Source organism: Amphiura filiformis, chromosome 19 (assembly GCF_039555335.1).
Source record: "Amphiura filiformis chromosome 19, Afil_fr2py, whole genome shotgun sequence".
NCBI classification, from domain to species: domain Eukaryota; kingdom Metazoa; phylum Echinodermata; class Ophiuroidea; order Amphilepidida; family Amphiuridae; genus Amphiura; species Amphiura filiformis.
Window position 1 is genome coordinate 55,914,895 of NC_092646.1, and position 25,691 is coordinate 55,940,585.

A 25,691-nucleotide genomic window follows, 5' to 3' on the forward strand; every position below is an offset into this window, starting at 1 on the left:
CGGAACATGTTTGGGATCACCTACAAAGACAGAAAGACAAACAAATGGGTTAGAGATCAAACAAAGACTCAAGACATCTTGGAAACAGCCAAACACAGGAAATGGAATTGGGCAGGGCATATCAGCAGAAGAACAGACAACAGATGGACTACAGCAATTACTGTATGGAGACCGATGGTGGGAAACAGAAACCGGGGAAGACAGTGCAAGAGATGGAGAGACGAAATAGATCAGTACTGGGGAACAGTAAATTGGTTCAGCAAGGCAATAGATAGAGCTACCTGGCGGAGACATTATGTGGGGAATGTTTGTACCTATTTTCGTGTCACTGAATAGAGAAGACCCATAGCTATACATTAGTACCATGTATAATGGTATATGACGTTTATAATTGAAATTTAAGGGCGTTCCAAACAACCCCCTCTTCGTAGTTCGTGTTACAAAATATGGCTCAGTAGTTATTAATAATAAATCCTCAAAAAAAACCATACCATGTTCGTCTTTAACGTCCTGACATATCTCCCAATATTCCGATGTTTGTATAAGTCGTTCCAATGCAGGATCAAACCATTCTGATATAGGATTATCCATACGCGACATAAGCCCGGCACCTGATGAGTCCATAGAGCAGTCCATCACCGGGTCTTCTAGTATAGTTAAGCCAGGTAGTAGATCGGTCCCGCCATATGAAATACACGCATCCACCTAACATAATTAAAATTAACGTTGAACATATCTTAATAGTTGTGAATATTGGTGACATTTTGATGTTCGTTTGTCACGATTATTTGTAATTTGTTGGGCTGTGAGTTACCCGGAGCCAATTCTGTTGTTTCCCAACACACACGTTTTTGACATTATTCGCAAAAGGTTAGAAAAGGTTGCTATAAAACGGGTTATATAAAGGGTATATAAAGGATATAAAACGTTTTCATAACATGCGAAACATTTCTTGATAACTTACTGCAACCATACACTGTTAACAAAATATTTGGCAGAAAAAATGTTTGAACAAATATTTTACAATAACATTTTGAAAACATTTAAGAAATATTTTCAGCGTGTTTTCATACAAAGCATTTTAAAACGTTTTCATGACCTTAATTTAACCCGACATGTTATTAAAACGTTTTTACTTAAACCAAAACCCTGTTTAAAACGTTTTAAAAAGGTTTTGTGTTTGCTGGGTTGCAATAGTGGACCATCAAACTGAAATTCTAAAAGGAGCATTTCCAGATATCAGCGTTAATTTCGTGGTAAGCTTAAAATGCAATATATAAATATTTAATAATAAATCACCGAAACGAATTGTAACGTGGGGAAACGAAAAGAGATGTATTAACAATAACAAAGTATGTGACAACAAAATAAATACACATTCGCACTCGGCAGCCCAGTCAAAAAACACTTCCCCTCTCAAGTTACCTGTACTTTAAGTGTGCCCCTATCAGAATTCTTAAGGGATCTAAAATGAGCGTTTATTGCGTTTCGACAGTATTTTTTGTGGGACATGAGAGCACCTCAGACATATCGAATTATTTGATATTGATATCAGAATGACATTCTTCGTATTCAGAATGCAATTCGATATGTCTGATGTGCTCTAATGTCCCAAAATAAATACTGTCCAAACGTTCATACCCCAGCCCTTAAGACAAACAGCATAAAATTATATAAACGAGAGGGGTCAGAATAGCATTGAGATAACCTACCTCACCGGAAAGAACAGCGTTTAACATGTCATCTTTCGTATCATAGTGTTGCATTTGCGAGACCGACAGTGTGAATCCCTGAAATGAAGTCCGGAATCGTAATTTTGCAAACACCGTGACCCGGGCACCGTGATCATAGTAAAAAAGAGGCAAACACATTTATAAAGCGGAGTGGCGACAATATGATTGGAACGAAGACAAAGGAAAAAATATTCAATTGCAATTTTGTTAAATTAGTACCGGATATTTGACACAGATGCCCGGCAACTCGATCAATAACATCATAGATAGCCTATCCTAAAACCTAGAGATATTTTCATTTATTTCGGGGTATAAAACGTTTTAAAAACATTCAAACATACAGTTTGAGAAAATTGTGAAAGCTTATTGCAAAAGAGTCTAACTTATAATGTGCTCTCATGTCCCATAAAAATACTATCCAAACGTCGCTACCAGAGCCATGACTTGTTGACGAAATATTTTACAATAACGCTTTGACAACATTATTTTTAAAATGTTGTTGTAGTGTTTTTACACAAAACGTTTTAATAATTTTTTTGTTTTAATAATTACCCCGACATTTAATGTTAAAAACATGTTTACCAAAACCCAAAATAATACGTTTACTATATAGAGCGCATTCACGTTTGCAAGAAATAAGGGACATTTGGAACGTACAAGTAATTGCTACGTAATTTATTAGGCCGTGAAACATACCTTTATAGAAGTTTGACGAGCCAAGCAGAATTCATCATTGACCCATCCATCAACAAAGCCAAACTTCATATTAGTTACATCTTTAGGATTGAATCCACGTGGGTTTCCAGTCTTGATGGCAAAATAGAAGTCTGTAGGTTTATTCCATGACTTGCTGAATTTGAAAGTCCGAGCCCTGCTGTGAGCTTTGATCCAACCTGTAAGTTATAGTTACGTTCCAATATAAGTAGGTCCAGAGCAACGACAACAAAAACTACAATAAACAGACGAACAAAACGTATACAGTATTTGTCACTGTTACCATAATTCGTTACTTTAAGACCAGAGTAATGGAAGACACGTTCGTCCACGCTCGAATTTGGGATTTCTTGATATTTATCTAAGATGTATTCTTTCACCTCATACTGATAAAATACAACTTCCTAATATTTACTCGTATTTTTGCTTGATTTATTTCACTCTTTTCAACTCTAAAAAGTCACATGGCCCAAGACAGCTTAGTAAATTGGCAGGAAATAATGAGTCAGAAATGCGAGAATGCGAAATATTGTGATTACGCGCGCATTTTGCGTTGCGTGACGCGGCGCAACTCTGCGCGTATGTCCAACGCAATGAAGGCGCATTCGGTATGTTGTTAACGCCAGCAAAATGTGGTGTAAACAAAACTAAAATTTGCAGTCAAAATGCCACTTAGAATTTTTAATTATTTTGAATTTTTGCAGACAGTATAGATTCATTGGTGCAAACGGATGCATATTTAGACCATCCATGCACCAGATACAACAAGCGTGAAAGCCTTACCGTTTTAAAATATAAGGACGTTTTGTGCATAATTCTGACATTTTTTACTAAAACGTCGATTTCTCAGAGTTCACTTTTAACAATACTAGCGGGACACCCGCGCTACGCGCGGGTCCCCGCTAGGTGAGTAAATGGGAGCGTTCACTAAAACAGGAGGAATTACTGAACAGGTAGAATCATTGAAAAGGTAAATTTCATTTATCTGAGTCTGACCCTCGTTAAGCCTAAGTTTCCATTTTAGCTTCTTTCTTTCTTTTTAGTTTCTTCTACATGGGCCAATTTTGTTCCATTTTTTAAAAACATTTTGCTGCTAAGCTTGCAAATTTCCGTTACCATGTTTTTTATTTACTCAATCCCGTTCCCATTATTTTCTAAATCTGTCCTTTCTTACATTTGCCTGTTGACTTTATTTTTCATTTGCTTAGTTTGTGATTTCCCGTTTTCATGTTATTTATTTAGTTCTGTCCTCAGTTTAATAGCTTTTTTTTATTTAAATCATCTAATTTTATTAGATTTTATTATTCTTTCCTTCTTTAGCCTATTTTATTCCCGTTTTCATTTTCTTACTGTGACTAACTATAGGCTAACCCACATACTCGTAGGCCTACCTGTTTGTCCGCATTTTGTTTTCTTTTTTAATTACAGTAGGCCTACCTCTTCATGTTGTATTGTTTGTACTTTTTAACACACATCTTTACCCCGTATTTATTACGCCTACGGTCGGTCGTTCACCCGTATTATCATTTATTGCGCGACTCTGCGTCGTTTACGCGCGACATGGCGTAGTGCTGCGTTACCCGCGCGCTATCGCTGCGCTACGCGAGCGGCTTGGCATTAGATACGCCCGTACGCCGCGCACGGGCTAGCTTGACAACTGACTCCCTTTTTTGTTTACCCAGCATAGCAACGTACCACATTTTCACTGATTTTGAGGCCAATTCTTGACGTTTTCAACCAAATAAAGTTTAAACACGTTCCCGTATATGGTCAATTCCAGCGAAATGCCATTAATAAAGGAAATCACGTTATTGATGGAGCATATCATGTCACGTCCAATGTGCTCTCTTTGTACATATAGGCCTTTACTAGCAAGTCATACCAGGGGACAAGTTATGATGGCTTAAATGAATTGGCGTTACCCACGAATTCAAAGATAAAGCACCATATATGTCATTGAATGTCCTTCAATCAAAATGAAATTATTACCGTTAGAAAGACGTTTGCATGATCTCTCATCATATGTAAAACGATTGAATTCCACCAAAGTGTGTGGACTCTAGAGGCCATTAAGTCAATTTGGCTAATAATTTTGTTACCCGCGTATCAAAAATAAAATGATCGTTCTGAAAATGTTAAGTGAATATGCCATAAATGACTATATCATGAAACGAAGTTTCGTTCTATAATTCTGAGGTCCAAGTGATTATTTTATGCAAATACGTTTTACCCATAAAATTCCATAAAATCAAATTTGACGTTACCCACGTATCAACTGTTACCCACGAGTCCAGCGAATATAATTGCCATAACTTAAATTAACATTAATGACTTTGGACACTGAATTTAGTTTAACAAGCGCTTAATATTGCAAATCGTAAAAATAAGTTCACCGCTTTAAAAAAGAATCTACGACGGTTTAAACTTTTGTTACCCACGAATCCCGAATAGATGCTAACCTTGAAAAACAAGGAGATTGTTTATTTTAAGTTTAAATCAGCACATATTCAAGCCATGGGTATGCTATAATTTTTACAGTACTTACAGTTTATGCACCTAAGAAACGCAAACCCCAAACGGTACTATAGTACTTAATAGCTTTACCCACGAATTCGGCGTTACCCACGAATCCAAGGATTTACTCGTAAATTATATGTTTCTTATGCATCTTAACATTTTGAAAACATGCGAAATAGGTTCCAAAATAGTCCTGTTTAATAGCGTCCTCTTGAAGGTATACTGAAGCTGTATCATGAAGTTTTGATTGATTATCCTAAATTACCATTTTTTGGGTAAATGCAATTGGTTAGAGAAACGGGAATCATTGAAACACAATGGAGGAATAACCGCATGATGGTTTCCAACCTTCTGTAATATTTTCTATTTTGCCGCTTACCACTACATACCTTCAAATATGTGTTACCCACGAACATTTTGGTTACCCACGAATCCCTACTTAAATTATAGTTAACAATGTATTGATAGTGTTTTAGTTCATAGGAACTGTCAAACACGAGTTAATATAATATTGCTGCATGAAAATATGGAATTATTTTACTAAAATAATAACATAAAACTGTTTGCTCTGTCTATTTGAATTTGGCAACTTCATTATTCTCAAAATTTTTATACCCAAAATGCCATAATGATCAATTCTAAATATTCCATGTAGTTTGTATTTTGATTAAAATTCATCTTAGTGCCATTGCAGCCTGAATTATTGACATACGGAAAAGTATTTTTTATTTTTATTAAAAAAAAATAATAGGAATTGCTATTTTCCAGACGCTGTTACCCACGAATCCATCCAAGATCCTCATCCTGCGACGAGATACAAAATCTAACTTTATATTTATATGAAGCATGTATTCTAATCTTTCGAAATAATACAGTAATGTTAAATGACAGCCACTTTGGAAAGAGTTCGAAGAATTGACACAATCTTAACTGTACACATGGTTCTTTCTTAAAATTTGTAATAACCAAAATATTTCTTTGTATATATATGTAATAAAATTCTATTTTACGTTCAAAGTCTTCACCGATTTCTAGTGTATATGAGTCACACATAAAATATTGAAAGATATTAAAGAAAGTGAAATTTTATGGCGTACAACAGGTGAAAAAGGCTTGAATTCGTGGGTAACATGCATATGCGCATTTAACACTTTATTTGGTCTAGCAAGAAAAGTTATTTTTCAATCCGATGGCACTTCCACCTGATGATTCACTAGATATGATCGTCTCATTTGATAAGTCTAGAATTGAAAAGGAAAACATTTTCAAAATGGCCCCCAGAGAGAATTTTGTCCCGGTTTGGCTGGAATTGACCATATACATCGATCTCCCGTATGAATTTGGCGACATTTGGATCGAAACTGACGGAGCCTTTTAGGCATACATAGATAGATAGATACATACATAGATAGATAGATAGATAGATAGATACATACAACATTCCCCTATTTATAGTAAGATTGCACGATTTTTGGTGACAAGATAACTAAAAAAATATGCAAGCAAAAGGTAACCTTTTTGCACTATCGTTTAGAGTACATCAAAGTCTTGGGAAGGTTTTCTCATTTTTTCAAAATATTTGTTTTAACCCAAAATATACACCATTATGTTCAATTTTTAGCTTTTTTAATTCGAAATTTTTGAACAAATCTGACGTCACCATGGGATTCCTTGACTCATTTCCTTTACAAAAATGTATAGTTTTATATACTTTGGACATACAATTCAGAAATATTAATGCTCGAAAAGGTCCATGTTCTCTCCCATCACTCTGGCCTTAATAGCAGACTACGGGAGAAGGGAGATCATTTCATTAGGGTCACTTTATCCACATTTACTTATACCGTAAAACCCCGTCTACAAGCATATATAGTGTTTTTTATAAAAGCTTAATTAATTCGAAGCAAGCGTTAATATACCAATACAATAGATCGATCTTAAAATGATACTTGTTTGTATATGCTTGGATCCATAATTTATTTGCTCAAACTCCATAATGGCGACTGGATTAATGTAGCTTTCATCAGAAGCACACTATATGCTTGTAGACGGGGTTTTACGGTATGTGACCATCCAGCACAACTGAGCCCAGATGTCGCCAGTGCCACTATTGAGATATGCTCCATTGAACTTCAAACAATGTAGGATACAATGCAAGCAAAGTTAATGTAATACATTTATATGATAATTATTTTAAAGATTAATTACCTGCGCATGCGTCATACCACCCACTCATTAGCCCTATACCCCCACGTGGTACTTGACCTTTTTCTGATTCCCAACAGTGTTGCCAGACGTCATACACCAAACGGCAATCCTTATTTGCCAATCGACAAACTGTAAAAGAACATCAACAACGTAATGCAAAATACTTTATTTTTGATAAAAAAAGAAGAACGATTTGAATTGATACGCAAATGATAGAGGTATGTTGGATGCATGTAATCATCTTAAAAAGTAACTAACCCCCCTTAAATAATGGTCATTATTCAAAAACGGATTATTGTATTTAAAAATCTGTAAAATATGTTGGAAGGATAATTTATTTCTGCGCATTTTGACACCTCATTTGATACGATAGCTCAGAAAAGAATAAAACACCGGTCAATTTAATGGAATGAGGTCCAGATTTGAAAGTTGCACTTACAACAATACAAAAACACTCAGATATCATTACACATATTGTCAGTTTAACTCATGTGATTTAATGTAACTGTAATTGTAACCGTTGTTGTAATGTTCACTTTCATATCAGTTAATATCGGGTGTGGTTTCCTTCTGCCTGAATAACTGCCAAGCACCTCCGCCTCATTCTGTTTACAAGATGTCTGATGCGTCCCTGGTTTATTGCTGCCCATTCCCGTCTCAGAATTTGTTCCAGTCCATTCAAAGTTGTCGTGGCTTGATCCTCTTGTCTACCCGGTATTAATCGCTGACTTTGAACTATTAATAATTTATTAGCGCACTTATCCTCAAAGCCAAAGAGGGGGCTGGCAGGTCGGATGATGAGGGGTACAGAGATTTAACGAACTTATTGGTTACCTTTTAGATAACACGTTATAAAATGCTTGGAAAAAACATTACAGAAACTTTAAAATATGCAAAATTTCCTGTTCGCTACGCTCGCATAAAATACAGGTTTAAAAATACCTGCGCCACCCAAAATTCTTTCCATAACTTAACTTTTGACTTTTTTGCTACTCTTCCAAAGTTATTTTTCTCAAATTCTTTCAATTACGCCTTAATCCAAGAAAGCCAACACTTCAGATTACATGTAAATGTTCACCCTTTTGGGCACACATGAGTATGAGTAACTCGTTTCTTCTTCCTAGGGATTTAATATTGTGAAACAACTGCTGATTAAGAAAACCTCATTTATGTTCAAATCAGTTTCAACGAATCATTATTTTGCGCTAATGATGCATGCATTGGTGAATATTTATTTATTTTATTCATATTTATCCAGGGTAGCCCAATTCAGCCGATAGCTGGTCTTACACGGGGCCCTGCAATACATTTACATAACATTAAAAGGCAACAATTTACAACATGCAATTTATATAAAATATACAACTATTAGATACAAAATTAAAATACAGAAATATATACAATTTTCAAAGTAAAGTAGAAATACATCATTAACAAGTACATGCTCAATAATTTTTTAAGACTTGAATCTTTGCTTGAAAGTCTGCACATTTATTGAACTTCTTTCAATAAGGAATGTTGAAAGTACTTTTTGGAAAGCATCATTTTTGGAAAATATGATTTTTTAAACCAAAACCAAAAAATTGCGAGAAAAAATAACTGTGGTATTTGCGCTACGCATTTGTGCGACTTTGTTTGGTAAAATTGCTGATGTCCTTTTCACATAGTGATGTATTTGCGTAACTGTTTCACATACTGACGTATTTGCACGACGTATTTGTTTTTTGAACGGCTAAATTGTCATTAGTCCTTTTCACACAGTGATGTATTTTATTTAATATTGATTTTTTTGCAGAATAAATTATGTTCTGAGAGTGATGTGAATTATATTGAAAATATGGCATATTTACATTACTTTTAACCAGGTTTTAAGCGATAATAATGTTTAATCAAGATTATGCAGCGAATGAAAATAGCTAGATTTTCAAGTTCGATTTTCTCGAAATGCGTATTTTGCAAATACGTCAGTATGTGATACGGCCGATTAAATACGTACCCGCGTTTACTATGTCAACCCTAAATCCCTTTACCTGGCCAGATAACTGATCGCTGCAAGTTAGAAAACGAATATATGTTTTAGAAGTAATTAGAAGGGGCAAAGAGGGACAGCTAGCTGCCCTCTGTGTCTTCACCCATCTTACCCTCCCCCCTGGGATGTTGGCCGCCCAATTTTTCTACCTTTGAGACCATTTTGACCATTTTGGTCAATATTTGCCCCCATTATAAATTGTCTTTCCCCCTTTGCCCACACTCTGTAATGTGGCTACGTCACTGTTTAGAAGTCTACCTATATTGACTCATATGTGACCATCCAGCACAACTGAGCCCTGAAGTCGCCAATCATCATTTTTGAGATATTCTGAAATTAGCTTTAAAATGATGTATAATAATCATGTCTATAGTACTTGACATTTAAGTAGTGAAAAATCAATCAAACAGTCAATAAATCCTTTGTTTCCTATTGTGTTTTGTTAAGTTAAATGGAGCATATCTCAATAGTGGCACTGGCGACATCCGGGCTCAGTTGTGCTGGATGGTCACATAATGAGCTGGCCAACTATTTTTATTGCCAATTTTGCATCGGTCTATTGTATTTTGTCCTGTTTGAGAATCTGCGTCTTTCTTTCAAAACTGAAAAGCCTTAGAGTTTCCCAGAAAAGCGACCAAATGTATGTGGTGATATTTTGAAATATGTTTTTTCAACAAACTTTCAATGTTTACATTATGTGAAAGCCATTTTTATCTGCTATATTTGGCAACAAAACAGATCTCATTTTTGATAAAACAGTTTTGAAGATATGATCCCGGATAACAAAATGTGGTTTCATGGTACATTTTTGTTCACTTCAAGTCGCACAATTATGTTTGATAATGTATTTTTGAGGAATATATACAAAAGCTTCACGCTTAGAAATTGCAATTTGTAAAAAAAAAACGCGTTTGTTTGAAGTTATGTACTATTTCTTACATGTAAATGGCATTAGAGGTTCCATGTCCCATTGCAATATTCCATATTCTACCATCCTTCGAATTGGAGCCTGCGGAATGAGAAGAAACCAGTTGTATTCTTCGTAATATTATGCAATGAGATAATCCAAATTTGCCCTGCTTGGTATGTCAATTTATAATGTCGTATTTTCATTATTATTTCACACTAATACAAGCATTCGATTCACGTTTGCTCCACGTTGCTCCGAACTATGCGTTTACAAATATAATTCTAATAATAATCCACGGAGAACATACAAACCTTGTTGTCCAGTTACGGCAACCGTTGCTGTACCTCCATTCTGAGTTAAGCTTATTAACGCCACAACCAAAGCAACTAAAGACAATAGTATTGCAATAACCACCGAAATTAGAAGCAGCTTATTTACACCAGAACCGCGCTCTTGTGAGAGAATTTTACTACTATCACTCGAATCTAAAGTTTCCATATTTGTGTTGTAGAAAGACAAGTTGTAGAAATAATATAGGCTTCTGAATACGGGATTGCTTTAATGCCTATATTGTACGCAATCATGTCCGAGATATACCATAGTTGTTCGTGGACGGGTGTGAGCTTCATCATAGTTGAAAAGGATTTAAAACTGCTGGTATCGTAATTAACTCATGAACTGGTCAAGTCCGGGGATCAAGTCCTGCCCTCAGCTGAATGCGTAATCGCGTTGTTGATACATATACTTGGTGAATATGAATTGGTGGTTTTGCAGAAGTGCTAAATTATATTATACAAATTGAGTACTTTAATAAGTTGAAGAAGCCTGGATTGAAAAAAAAATGTAAACAATCAAGTCATTTGAAGTAATGTTTGTTTTTCGTTTCTGATTCGTTCAATTATAAATTAAAATACATAAATTGGTAAATAAATATTAAAATAAAAAATAGTACATAAATATAGAACTTAAAAAGAGACTTAACAAGCTGACAGATCTATACTTAATACAGCGAATGGGGACTCGATCTAAACATAAGACAAATTTAATGTATTTTAATTTAATGCAAAAATAGCATTCGTTTGTTTCAAAATGGATTTTGCTAATAAAAACTTGTCTATAAAATGGAAACTAGACTTTTAAATTTAAATACAGGACTTCTAAAAGCTAACCTAGTAGTCAACGTTAATGGCGGTATACTTTACTCAGGTTGATGTGGTTTAGAGCGTTACTTCAAGGGGAGAGCGTGGCGCAATGGTTAGGGTACTTGCCTTCAGTGCATGAGGTCCCGGGTTCGATTCCCGGCGGTGGCGATTTGCTGGGATATTGACTTGGAAAAAAAAGTCTGAAATTAATTGGCAACTTCTGTAGATTAAATTCAGACTTCCGCTCTCCCATGGTTCATTTAGAATTGGGTAAATGAATCATGAAAGTACTCCGTCCTTCGGAGGGGACGTTAAGCCGTCGGTCCCGTGTACAGAGAGCCATACCTGTACATGTATCTCGCAGCCAGTTTCGTAAAGAGTAGGGTGTTAACCCCTGACTGTTCCCAACCCGTCCCGGTGTTCAAATGGACCCCAATGGAAATAAGCTTCAATAGAGGCTTTCTTGGGTTATCCAGGGTTGTCAAAACCCGAACAAATCAAATCAAAAATCTATATAGTTATCTCTCCTTGAGCAAAAAGAGGGCGAAAGACAATTTTTGTAGGTAAAATTTCAGGTAAGCAAGAGATTTGTCATATTTTCATTCTTGGGTGTTTTGGGAATTTTTCTAATGATGCAAAAATTACCTGCTCGCTATTCACGTGTATTTTATATAAAATTATCTTGACCATTTAAGGGCTCTGGTAGCAACGTTTTGATAGTATATTTTTGTGGGACATGAGAGCACATCAGACAATAATATGATTTTGAACTCATATAGCCTATGTGGTCATACGCTGGTATTTTTAATGACACATGAGGAAGACACTTTTGTTGACGATGTCATAATAAAAGCGTATTCTTTCCTCTGACCACTATACAATCATATGTACTGTTAATATTACTCGCCCTGTTGTATCCACGGAAATTATAAAAGGCCGTTAACTGAGGAATATCCCAAATAACAATACAACATTGGCCCAAGGTTGGAAAACGTTGGAATCATCGCGGTTGGCAGGCCAACATTGGCCCCATATTGGTTGAAAGTTGGCATTCCAACATTGGCCCAAGGCTTTTCAGCAGCCTTGGAATTCCATTATTGGCCCAATGTTGAAATGTAAATCTTGTATCAACAGTTGGCATTGCAACATTGGGCCATCATTGATATGCCATTCAAAGTGAACATAGTTTCGATAGTTATAATATTTCATTCAAAAGTACCAAATGTTATCTCCAAACCAATCTGGCTTTCGACCAATGCACTCCACGCAAACCTGTCTTGTTGAAGTGTGCGATTATTACTGGGGCAGTTTTTCTTGACTTAAAAAAAGCCTTCGTTACCGTCCATCACGAAGTGCTCAGTAAGAAGCTTATTAGCATTGGAGTGCAGGGTCGGGAGTTTGATTGGTTTTTATTGCACCTAACTGAGCGATATCAAGTTTAAATACAAAGGTCAATGATCATCATTCTAATAAAGCCCCAGTTAACTTTGGGGTTCCTCCGGTCTCAATCCTGGGCCCCCTACTCTTTACTCTTTACATTAATGATCTTCCTGGTAACATAAGGAATAGTAGCTCTAGAGTGTATCTTTACGCAGATGATACTGCTATTTTTGGGAAATCTATCGATGTAATCAATATAACTCTGAACACTGAACTTGCTCATGTTTCCCAGTGGTTACAATCCAATTAAAATCTATGTTAATTGGCACCCAACAAAGACTCAGTCGTACTCAAAGCCAGCTTAATATTAGTATTTGACTTGATCCATCGCTTTCATGGAGTTTCAACATTGACAAACTTGTGTCCAAAATTAATCAACGCATCGGTCTTCTTAGAAGAGTACGTAATATCTTGCCAAAGGCTACCTTAAATCTTTTATTTAAGTCTTTAATTCTATCTCATTTTGATTATTGTGATGTTGTTCGGGGAAACGCTTGTACTTCTCATCTTTCCAGGCTTGATAAACTGCAACATACTGCTGGGAAGGTCATACTCGGCCTTCCACGTAGATTTCCCACTGATGATTATTACAGATGCTAGACTGGAAAAAACTTTCTGATCGGCGTTCAACACATCTCAATAGTTTGGTATACAAAAGCCTTGCTCAAAAACTTCCTTCCAATTTGTGCAATATTTTCAACTCAGTTTCTGACAGTCATATTTATAGTGCGAGAGCTGGCTCTCAAGGAAATCTGGTTCAAATTTCTATATTTTATGTAGAAAAAAATCAGATGAAAGAAAATTTAACTCTAGGGGGATGGTAACTTTTAATAATCTGCCTGTTATGGCCAAACAACCTCTTCCTGCAAGTGTTTCAATTTTCAAACAGATTATTTCTTAACGTTTGTTTTTTTACACTTGTATATTAATAATGTATTGTTATATTTTGCTTTATTTCTCTATACATGTACTTTTAAGAATTTGTATATTTCATATATAATGTTTTAACCTTTTGATGTATTTTGTTTGACCCCTGGGCACCCAAGGAACCCCAGGCTAAAGAAGATGTAATAAATAAATAAATAAATAAATGTCATTGCAACATTGGGCCAATGCTGGAATGTCATTCCTGTTTTGATAGTTAGCATTGAAACATTGGGCCAATGTTGGTATGCCATTCCTGTTTCGATAGTTGGCATTGAAACATTGGGTCAAACAATAGCATTCTCTATAGGCTTCCACATGTTCGGATCAGCAAACTGCAACGCGTTGAAAATGCTGCCGCCACGTTTGTTACATTGACTGAGAAGCGCGAACACATAATACATATTCGTCATTCCCTTCATTGGCTGCTTGTAGAGAAGCGCATCATAATTTTTATATTTGCTTCTTACATTCAAATGTCTCAACAACCTGGTACCTGACTGCTTATGTGACATCATCACGATCAAGAAACCAACTCGTGCTTTCAGATCAAACATTACTATCAACTTGCAACGGAAGACTGTCAATGCTGTTACTTACGGCCAGAGATCATTTATTCATTCAGCACCCGGACTGTGGAATCAACTCCCAGTTTATGTCAGGAATTCCATGTCTCTCAATCAGTTCAAGAGTTCACTAAAATATCACCTTTTCAACATTTGACTGTGTATATTTTGTTTCTTTGCATTATTATGTTATTATAACTTTAAAATAATGATCCATTGAAATATCTCCTCTTCGTAAACGTTTTTGTTTTATACCGAGTGATCAGCATCCGCCATCCCGTAGTTTTCAATGGACAGTATTGAATTGTGTTCGTTAAGATTGAAAAATATTGTTTTACATAGTGACGGAAGCTGGGGATACGCCAAATAATTTAGTTGTTTATCCGCGAGTAAATGGTGTTTTACATAGTGACGGATCTTAGATGCGTCACTTTGTAAAACGTCGAGTACGTCGGGCAAACTTGAGCTTCAAATCTTGGTAATATTAAACTACTCACTATTTAAAATACATTGGCCATTTTTATAAAATGACAAAAATCAACATTCGTCACTATGTTAATGCACCCGACGATTTTTATTTCGGTTTTAAATATCACTGACTGAATGGTACTTTATCGTCTATCCTTCAAACAATTGTTCACTACTAAACTTGTACACAAACTATATATTTTAAGGTTATTAATTATTTTAAACTGTTGTGATTTGGTAGTTCACAGCATCTTACGAATGGTAGTGACCTTTGGCAAAAACCTGCATTGCTCAATTCATAGCGAGCGCGTAGAAGAATTAAAATATCACAGATACACTTTTATAGGTGCTGCGGTTCTTGAGTTACGTTGTAAGGAGGGCTGAAACAACAACACTTTTGTAAAACGTACATAACTCATTAACAACAATAAATTAAGCAAGTTTGCAAAGTATATGATTTGTAGAATGAACTTTTGCAAAACATCAAGGCGTTAATTTTCAATAATACAATGTATATTGATATAGATAATGAAAATCGATTTTTAGGTTGCTTCGACCAACAATACCTCGTCTACCTTAAACACCATAGTCCTCACAAACCAAGTAAGACCAGGTCTATCTTTAGGACTGGTCTAACTTGCTAGGGAGGTTAGACCTATGGAGTAATCCTTTTAATCTTTCTTTTCCTTCTTTACTCCTAGTAAAGTCCAAAAATTAAACTGTTATCTAATACAGAATAAGGATGAGTAAATAACAAAAAGTTCCTCATCCATAGAATTAATCTCCATAGTATAGACCATGTCTTAAGTTAGATCTGGCCTGACTTATTTTATGCAGTCGGAATCAAGAGGAAAACTGAAAGACAAGTTTGAACAAATAGCCAGAAGCAAATAACAACTATACTATAGTGATATATTATATACATTCGATTGGTATAATTATTTTTTATTAACTGCATCATTTCAAATCTTTTTGCCATTTTGTTGCCACAAAAATCAATCTTGTTTTAGAACAGGCATTTTAATGTTATTAAATGGCTGTATCAACCTGCTGTAGATGTTGAATCGAGCCTCATGAAATTATTTTACGGGTTTTTTTTACGTTTTTTTCCCCATTACCTATATGCGGTGGGTTAAATTTCAACCATTTTGACTATATTTCTATTGCACAATAACTTTTGCAATTGCTTATTGCCAGAAAATGCTTGCTGCATCCAGCACTCTATCGGTACAGTGTCGTGAGTAAGGGGAATGCTAAGATCATTAAAATGATGCGGCATCTGCCCCCGCCTCTACATCCTTCACGAAATGCTGAGCACGCCAATGTATCAGTATTGTGTTTATTGGTCATTTTTTCGCATAAGTCACTTGAAAAAAACTACTTTTACAATTCAATACACATGATTGATTGAAGCACCCGGTATCATTAGGAAATGAATTTGGAGAAAACCTTCTGTTAATAAAATACTATGCTGAGCCACCAGCCTGAGTGGCTTACGCTCCAGTAATTTCAGATGATTGAGCTCAGTAATACATCAAAGAATGTCTTCCAATTCATGAAAACAAATAGATAATCAGCTTATCGGATTAAAAGCTTAGAGGGAAGGTCTTGCTGCTCAGGTAGTGTTTGTAATTATCAGAAGGTTTTCTCCAAATTCATTCTCTAATGATTACACCAGCTGGTTAGCTTTACACGATGAAAACGTTTAATGAAACATAGCTTGCCAAATTCCGTAACAAAGTACAGAATATAATATTATTTAAAATCCAATACATATTTCCTCTGGATTTCTATCGGGCAATAGCTGCATCCTTAGCTCGAATTTAAGACCTCATTCGTTGAAATTGTTCAAAAAAATATCGATCTAAAACCCCAAGGAAGGTGCCAATTTAAAAGTTGCAGTTTCCGCCATTGCATGCGCTATTGATTTGTACGCAAACCGTTCGCGAACAAGGGAACTAGCGCCGTGCTTCCATTGATTAGCACGGTCAAACTAGCGCCATGCTTTCATGGGTTTAGATCACCGTTTCTTTAATTCTCAACCAATTTCAACAAATAAGGTCTTGAATCAGAGTTCAGGTATTATCTGCTTGTTTTTGTCATATTTGTCCTAAATTGGGATATACAGGGGTGAACACAACTGGTACCTTAATTTTTTGGCTTACTGTATATCGGTACAATGGCGTTAGTGGCGTGAGTAAGGGGAATTCTAAGATCATTAAAGTGATGTGGCATCTGCCCCCTCCACCGCCTAGACGAAATCCCGAGCACGCCAATGTATATCAGTGTTGTGTTTATTCGTCATTCCTTTCGCATAAGTCACTTGAAAAGAACTACTTTTACAATTCAACACATGATTGATTTAAGCACCAGGTATTACACCAGCTGGTAAGCTTTAGACGATGAAAATGTTCAATGAAACATAGCTTGTCAAATTCCGTATATCAAAGTACATAATCCAATTATTTAATATCCAATGCATATATCTTCTGGATCTCTTCCGGGCATATGACCTGTAAAATGGGAATAAAATACGATGCGAACTGTTAATCAACTTCCATTTCTCTAACATGATCTCTACTTTGAAGTTGTTGAAGTGTTATTGTCTGTTGCGAAAAATACAGCGGCAACATTTTGTTGAACCGCTAATTCAAGGAAAAGAAAAAAAAATCCTTTAAAAAGGGATATGTCTGGTCCAGAGGGGAGATTGGATGCATTGTGTACATGGAAACAGACTTGAAGAATCAGGAATCAAATACTAGTTTAGTGTATGTATTGCGTTTTATTAGTAGACAAAATAAAAATAAATGTAATTAGTTGTAATTAAATATAAAAATGATATGAAAGTTTTGATATCTTGACAATTATTAGTTTTGATTGTTGATGGTATTAGAGATACAAGATGAAATATGTTTGAACAATTATGAAAAAGACTTTAGTGAAATGTGCAGATTTTATTTGTTTATACTTAATGCATTCTGTTTTAACAGTAGCTCAATTTATTGGAAAGTTGCGACAGGTGTTTTCTCTAATTTGATAGATACTGTTTGACCCCATTGATCCACATGACCTTAAACCCAGGGTGACCTCGGTTTGATGTCCTCTGACCACGAGGTGAGATGTTTCCCTCATTTAACGATTTGAATCAAATATAGTTTATAGCACTCCCCTTTCTGGAACACAGAACATTTGGTATTCTTATAATATTATTAATTTTACCAAGATTATTAAAGCCCAAAGGGGCAGCAGCATGATAGGGACACTATTTCATCCCGTTGACCCCGTATGACCCAACCCAGGATGACCTTTGTTTACGACGTTTGACTTTGGATAACATACTGTTACTGTTTCACCTCGTTGACCGCATATGACCTTTGACCCCGGATAACCTCTGATTGATGACCTTTGACCTCGGATAAAATAAATAATTTAATTAATGAATTAATGAAGTAATTTATTAACTTACTAATTTATGGTATTTATTTAACTGAAAACTCCTTCTTTCTTCATTTATTAAGGGTTAATATATTTAAGCAATCCCCTGTCACACAAACACGGCTATATGCATGTAAGTTTTAAGCCGTATGTATATCTTCAAATGAGTAATAACATATAACTTCTAGAAATGTTTCCCTTGGCAGTTTCAATTCCAACACTATTATATGGTCGAATCCAACCAAAAATGTCCACGGGCCAAAAATAAAAGTCCGAAATAAAAATGTCTCCACAATTTTTCCTTTTGCCCATTGATTGATGACATATTGGCCTTATAGGAACCAAAAGTGCCATTACTAATCTTGAAAAATAAATCCAGGACGTGTGATAGTAAATGTGATATTAAAACCCAATGTTACCTACGAATACCACTAGGATGCTTTCACTATCGCAATACTAATCAACCTAAAATAAATGGAATATTCCCATTAACGCTTTTTTCGTGTAATGTAGACCACAGGGTGTCAGGAAAATGCTAGCTCAGCCAGAAAATATTTGTTTTTATTTTTATAATGCGATCAATATGATCTTAGTCAATTTATGCTAGTTTATTTTTGAAAACGAAGTTTAGGTCAGTTTCTGTATTTTATTTATCAAATGAGTATGAATCAATTTACACATTGTATAAGAACGAGTAGGATATATGTTTTCAAGAATATTAGGAATTATACGCATACACCTAACGCTTTATACAATGAAAAGGTGAAGAAACCCGGGTATTCGTAGGTAACATGAGCGATTTAACAATATCTATATTGAGTTTAGAGGTTTAAATTTTGCTATTATGGTAATGAATTGATAAAATGGTAGTTTTTAGACCTCTTTCAGATGGTACGTCCAAATGAATAAATGCTATTACCTTAGATCAAAAAAATTCTGATGCTTTTAGCAAGATTTTGACCACTTCATTTTGATATACAAGTAGTTAATCAGCAATTTTACATAATAAATAATTGTTGAATGAATCCGTATATGGGTAATAATAGTGTCCTGGGGTACCGCTTAAAGTTTGTGACAATTAATTTCCATTGGTAGGGACACTTCATTACACATGTCATGTATTATGCTGTATTCGTAAGTAACATTTCAGTATTTGTAGGTAAGAATTAGACTTTTGGTGGATATCGCAATCAAAACTTCATTTTATAAAGCACTTTGAATGTATTATTTTCTTTATGTGCGTTTATTGATACTTTAGACCCTATCATGTATTAATAATGTCGGTTCACAGCGGTTGAAAGAGGATTGAAGTAAGAAACAAAGGCACTAAAGTGACTTTAATTTGCTTAATTGCACACAAATCGCTTAAAACCGTTATTGCAGACTTGTGAAGTCCATCTTGGAGTCAGTTACGTCTTGTGGCCTTTCGTTTGAGGGCAACTACAATTAGCTTTATACCAGGGTCCATCACTGTGTTGTCTAGATCATGAAACAATGAGAACAGTCGTTTTTTCCATGGTATTCGTAGGTAACTTTAGCGAAAAAGTCAAAAGTTACCTTCGAATAAATCAATTTGGACACAAATTACTCAGAAACCAGAAGGTCGGTAAACATTTAAAATGAAGCACACATGACAGTTGACAAATCCAAGTATTTATCCCTTCTAATCTTCTTTGAATCTGATTTTTCTTTCAAATGAGCAGACCGTCGTCTATTTCAGTACATATTTTTCAACAATTAAGCCGTATTCACTTTTGCGTGGTGGGCATGTATGTGAATTCGCAACTTTCATTGACATATGATTTGATAGCAAACACACAGGCCTTCGTTATGTACCAATATGGGCATTGGCATGAATGGCGGTGTTTCACAATACTGTCATGATGTCAAATTGTATTCGTAAGTAACATTCGGTTACCGAAATTTACCTACGAATACTTGCTTTTATTGTTGACATCTCAGAAATATTTAAACGCAGGCTATTGAAACTTGGTAGAAATAAAGAGTGTATTACCCTGCACCTATTGCTTAACTATTGTTTACTATTCTCTCACTTTGTGGAAATGACACAGCTTTTAACATGTATTCGGAGGTAATGCATATTTTTTACCAAACCTACCTTTGTGCCATTTAGAATTTCTGGCAGCTAAACACAATAATAAAGATGTCCGAATGCAATGCATTTCAGTATTGGACATATCAAAGCTTGTATCGATTGCGCATTTATTAGTGATTTCCATTTTTTAAAGATATATCTAGTGCTATGAAAAATTGTATTCGTAGGTAATGTAAAAAAATACCACTCAAAAAATTATCACAAAAATTCATAATTATGTACAAAAAAGTGAAAAATTGAACAGGCAATCTTTGAATACACACCTTTCAGAAAATCAATTTAGATTCAATCCAATGACTTCTTTTCATAACTGATTTAGATGTTTTTAAAAATACTTTAAGAAATATTTTGAAAAATGGGTAAAAATAGCATGTTTTGGGGTCTCTGTGTCTAAGTTTTTCACAGAAGGGGTCTTATTATATATGGCGCGAAGCGTATGATCAAGGCGAATAAACACAATACAAAAACGAATGCCAATTGATTAATACTTTTAAGTTATGGCCCTGAACATGCCGTGTACACTTTTCGTTGGATTCGACCATATGCGTCCGGTTCCGTGGGACCAGACGCGAAAACAGTGTTTGCCGTAGCGGTCTAGCTGCTGGTGGGGAGACCGCCCCTTACAATGATTGGTCATTTCGGGCCCGGCCATATCCATATGCAGTTGTAGAACTGTTTATTTGGAACTATTACGTTTTACGAATGAAATATAAAAGAACATGCGATATTGTGATATAAAATAGGCGTGACCTTTTTTCTTGTCAGCTTTGAGGACCCAGTGGGCCCCGCCCCTCAATATGGATTCCACCCCTGACAAAAATCCAGCTCGTATGAAGGTGGTAAACAAAGGCGACAAAGGCCTTTGTGACATTCTTGGAAAGACACTAGGGTAACTTAAAAATGAATAGTACATAGGAAAACAATGATATGACCTAAACCAAAACTAGTGTATAATCATAGATTACTAAATACAACTTGCATTGCAAGGTGTACAATAAAATATACATCTGGATTTTAAGTAAAAACATTATTATAATATACAAGCAAAACAGAAGATGCATACAGTAGAATATATTATAACCCTAGAACTACTACATGTACCAACCCCCCCCCAATTTTTGATCCGCCATAAAAAAGCACAGGTTTACGACCAAACGAGCTAAGCTAGCTAATCGTTGTAACATCCTTTGCGCTTGTTTTGGTGGTAAAATTTCTACCCCAGCACCTTACCCGGGTTTAGGACCGGCCATCAAAGATGACCATAGAGGGGGGGGACTGGTGAGGCTGTCATGATTTTCTTGTCACTTATTATTGACCTACTGACTTTTTTTTTTTTAGTTATTTCCTTTTATATTTCGGAAAATTCGGTGAAAACCGCATATTTGCCTATAGTACTTTTGTACATAGCAAGACTTTCCTACAATTGCATGAGCGCCCTAATATTATGTAAAGAATTTTTGTACTTATTTTGGTATCACTCGATAGAGGAGACCCATATATACATCAGAATCAAATATAATGGCATAATGACGTTTATATATGAAATTTAAGGGCGGTCGCAACACCCCCTTCATAATTCGTGTTACAAAATATGACCCAGTAGTTCTAGGGTTAATTATAATTATTATTAATAAAGTAATTGTCCTTTTATTGTGTTTTGAATAAGGTATTGTCACCGTAACATTGTCAATAATAAAGTAAGAGTATTTACAATATCACAATATCCTACAAAATAAACTATACCATGTTGGTCTTTAACGTCCTGGCATATCTCCCAATATTCCGATGTTTGCATAAGTCGTTCCAATGCAGGATCAAACCATTCTGATATAGGATTATCCATACGCATCATAAGCCCACGACCTGATGAGTCCATAGAGCAGTCCAACACCGGGTCTTCTATTTTAATTAAGCCAGTTGGAAGAGCAGTAGTGCCATACGAAATACACGCATCGACCTAGCACAATTAAAATTAACGTTGAACATATCTTAATAGTTGTGAAAATTGGTGACATTTTGATGTTCGTTTGTCCCGATTATTTGTAATTAGTGTACGTGTTGGGGTTGGGGTGTGTAGATGTGGGGTGTGTGGGGCGTAACACGTGTAAAAACTACCGTCCGCAGGTGATGGCTAAAATTCCGTTTCGTATTATACACAAAAAAAGTCCACGGTTAGGCGATGAAAACATCATACACACGTCCTCGGTTAGATACAAAACACAATGTCCTCGGTTTGCGACAAACACACACAGGGGTGTGTGTATTTAGTGATTGATTTACGACAGTTACCCCGAGCCAATCTGCATTCTGTTGTTTGCAATAGCCGTCAATGAGACAGAGATTCTAAGAGGAGCATGTCCAAATATTTGCGTTAATTTCATGGTAAGCTTAAAACGCATTGAAGCGCCAAAATGTAGTCACAAAAATATATAAATATTAGTAAATCACCAAACTGAATAGTAACGTAGGTATGTGGAAAAGAAAAGAGGTATATGAACAATAACAAAGTATGTGCCAAAAGATTTTTCTTTGGCAAGTCACTTTCTTGAAATATCACCAAGAAATGTCAAATTTTGGAGAAAAAAACACCAACATTTGAAACAAACATGAATCTTCCAAAATAAATACACATTCGCATTCGGCAGCCCGGTCATTATCTGGCGCTGTGATTTGGGGGTAACTTCCCCTCTTCAGTTACCTGTACTTCAAGTGTGCACCTATCAGAGTTCTTAAGATAAACAACATAAACGAGAGGGATCAGAACAGCATTGAGATAACCTACCTCACCAGAAAGAACAGCGTTTAACATGTCATCATACGTATCATAGTGTTGCATTTGCGACACCGACAGTGTAGATCCCTGAAAAGGAGCCCGGAATCGTAATTTAGCAACCACCGTGACCCGTCACCGTAATCATAGTAAAAAAAAGAAACATACGTATTTACACAACAGAGCGGCGACAATTATAATTTGAAGAAGTAGGGCGTAAGACAAAGCAAAGCGATATTAAATTGCAAGATTGCTGCATTAGTACGAATATTTGACACAGACGCCCGGCAACTCGATCAATAACACCATAGAGGGCCTATCCTAAAACTAGCGTTTTATTTATGTCGGGTTATAAAACGTTTTAAAAACATTCAAACATATTAGTTTGTGAACATGGTGAAAGCTTATTGCAAAAGAATCTAACATATATCATGTTATTTAAGGAATCTGATATCAACATTTGCACAGTATTTTTTTATGGGAGCTGAGAGTACACCAGACATATCGAATTGCATTCTGAATACGAGGAATGCCCTTCTGAAATCAAACCATTTTTTTAAATTCGTGAACTATAAATATTGCTACTAGAGCCCTTAATTATTAATAACGAAATATTTTACAATAACGTTTTGACATTAAAAAAAAAAGTTGTTGTGATACTTAACCCGACATATAATGTTAAAAACGTTTTTACCAAACCCCAAATAAACCAGTTTAAAACGTTTTGTTGGGTCATGATATACGTTTGGAAGTAATAAGGGAAATGTGTTACGTACGAGTAATTGCTACATAATTCATTAGGCCGTGAAACATATATACCTTTATAGAAGTTTGACGAGCTAAGCAGAATTCATCATTGATGAATCCATCAACAAAACCAAACTTCATGTCAGTTACATCCGTAGGATTGAATCCACGTGGGTTTCCAGTCTTGATGGCAAAATAGAAGTCTATAGGTTTATTCCATGACTTGCTGAATTTGAAAGTCCGAGCTCTGGTGTGAGCTTTGATCCAACCTGTAAGTTATGCGTTCCAACATAAGAAGGACCAGAGCAACGACAACAAAAACCACAATAAACAGACGAACAAAACGTAAACATTATTTGTCACTATTACCATAAATCTTTACTTTAATAGCAGAAGGGATACCATTTCTTTAAGGTCAATTTATCGGCATTTTATATATGCAGATTTTTTTCAACAAGGTCACATGCACAATGGATATGTAGCATACAATGAAAGCAAAGTTAATGTAATACATTTATATAATAATTATTTTAAAGATTAATTACCTGCGCATGCGTCATACCACCCACTCATTAGCCCTATACCCCCACGTGGTACTTGGCCTTTTTCTGATTCCCAACAGTGTTGCCAGACGTCATACACCAAACGGCAATCCTTATTTGCCAATCGACAAACTGTAAAAGAACATAACGCAACATCATGATGGCAAACATAATGCAAACGATAGTACAGGGGCCACATATAGGGTGATATTTGAGTTGACATCTTGTCTTGCTACATTTAGTGGAACCAATGATTTTTTGGCATCATTACACCTGAAATGATAAAACTAGAATTGGTTCCATTTTTTCTTTGCCCCTATGCTTCCCACGAATGTCATGTCATAATGGGGGCTAAAAGTTAAAATCTTGTTGTAATCTCAAATTGTTCCTCTTTCAGGTTTAAGAATGTCAAAAAAACATTGGTTTCACTACTGTCGCAAAAGAAAATCCCAAACCCAAAGCGCCCTGTATTACCCTCCTCCCCAAATCAATGTTGGAGCCAACACTAGAGTAATTGCCCGTTCCTGTGGGTGGGTGCTGGAGGAGGGGAATGTTTTTGTAGAATTTTGATTTGCTTCATTAGCGTAACCAATACTAATTAATGATTTTAGACAGCCATACACCTCAAATGAAAAAACTAGAATTGGTTCCATTTTTTTTCTTTGCCCCTGTGCTTCCCACGAGGTATCAAAGTTCACAATGGGGGCCAAAATGCAAAATGTGTTCTATCATGATATATTATATCTCACATTGTTCCTCTCATTGCTAGGAATATAAAATTCAATTGTCATATTGCACTATGATGCTTAGTGTAGGCAACTGCGCCGATTCAAATTACTCATCTCGACAAACGAAATAGAAAAATAATGTGTGATAATAATTGAGACATGTTTATGGGTTAAAGGTTGTGCATATACATATTTCTATTGGATTTTGGCTGCATTCCAATCTGAAGGGGGCATGACAATACAAATTGCACCGAAATTGTGAATTAAATATATGTTTGAGATTTCTTATTAATGTTAAGGGAAGACGAGGTATTGTTGGTCGAATCAGCCAAAAAATCAAATTTCTTTATTATGAAAAGTAACACTTTGAAGTTTTGCAAAAGTTCATTCGACAATTCATATACTTTGAAAATTTGATTGATTTATTGTTGTTAATGAGTTATGTACGTTTTACAAAAGTGTTTTTGTTTCAACCCTCTTTACAACATAACTCAAGAACCACAGGATCTACAGAAGTATATCTGTGATATTTGAAATCGCAAGAGTTTAAAGTAGTTGCTAACCTTAAGAGGAGTTTCTCTTATCAATGAGATTACAAATGAATACAAATTTTGTCGAGTGATCACGAATTTGGTCGAATTATCTACTTAAATTGAACAGATGTGGACGTGAATACAGAATACCGATAATGCTGCTTAGCCT

General features: G+C 35.5%; 1 protein-coding gene across 8 annotated transcripts in view; it reads right to left on the reverse strand.

Annotated features, from left to right (window-relative positions):
- LOC140141524 (uncharacterized) overlaps positions 1–25,691 on the reverse strand; it is an 87,137-nt gene that overhangs the window by 33,442 nt on the left and 28,004 nt on the right. For 2 of the 8 annotated variants that reach the window (XM_072163422.1, XM_072163418.1), the window contains exons 4-8: positions 24,265–24,393; positions 23,792–23,988; positions 22,985–23,062; positions 21,946–22,159; positions 15,164–17,164 (exon numbers count right to left, since the gene is read on the reverse strand). The exons of 3 other annotated variants lie outside the window; for them this stretch is intronic. In XM_072163422.1, the coding sequence (XP_072019523.1) occupies positions 17,118–17,164; positions 21,946–22,159; positions 22,985–23,062; positions 23,792–23,988; positions 24,265–24,393 (665 nt within the window). In that variant the 3' untranslated portion in view covers positions 15,164–17,117. Of the gene's footprint in view, positions 1–491; positions 706–1,712; positions 1,791–2,429; positions 2,627–7,172; positions 7,302–9,168; positions 9,222–10,422; positions 10,692–15,163; positions 17,165–21,945; positions 22,160–22,984; positions 23,063–23,791; positions 23,989–24,264; positions 24,394–25,691 lie in introns of those variants that run through there. 3 more of the 8 variants (XM_072163424.1, XM_072163420.1, XM_072163428.1) reach the window with 3 other exon arrangements.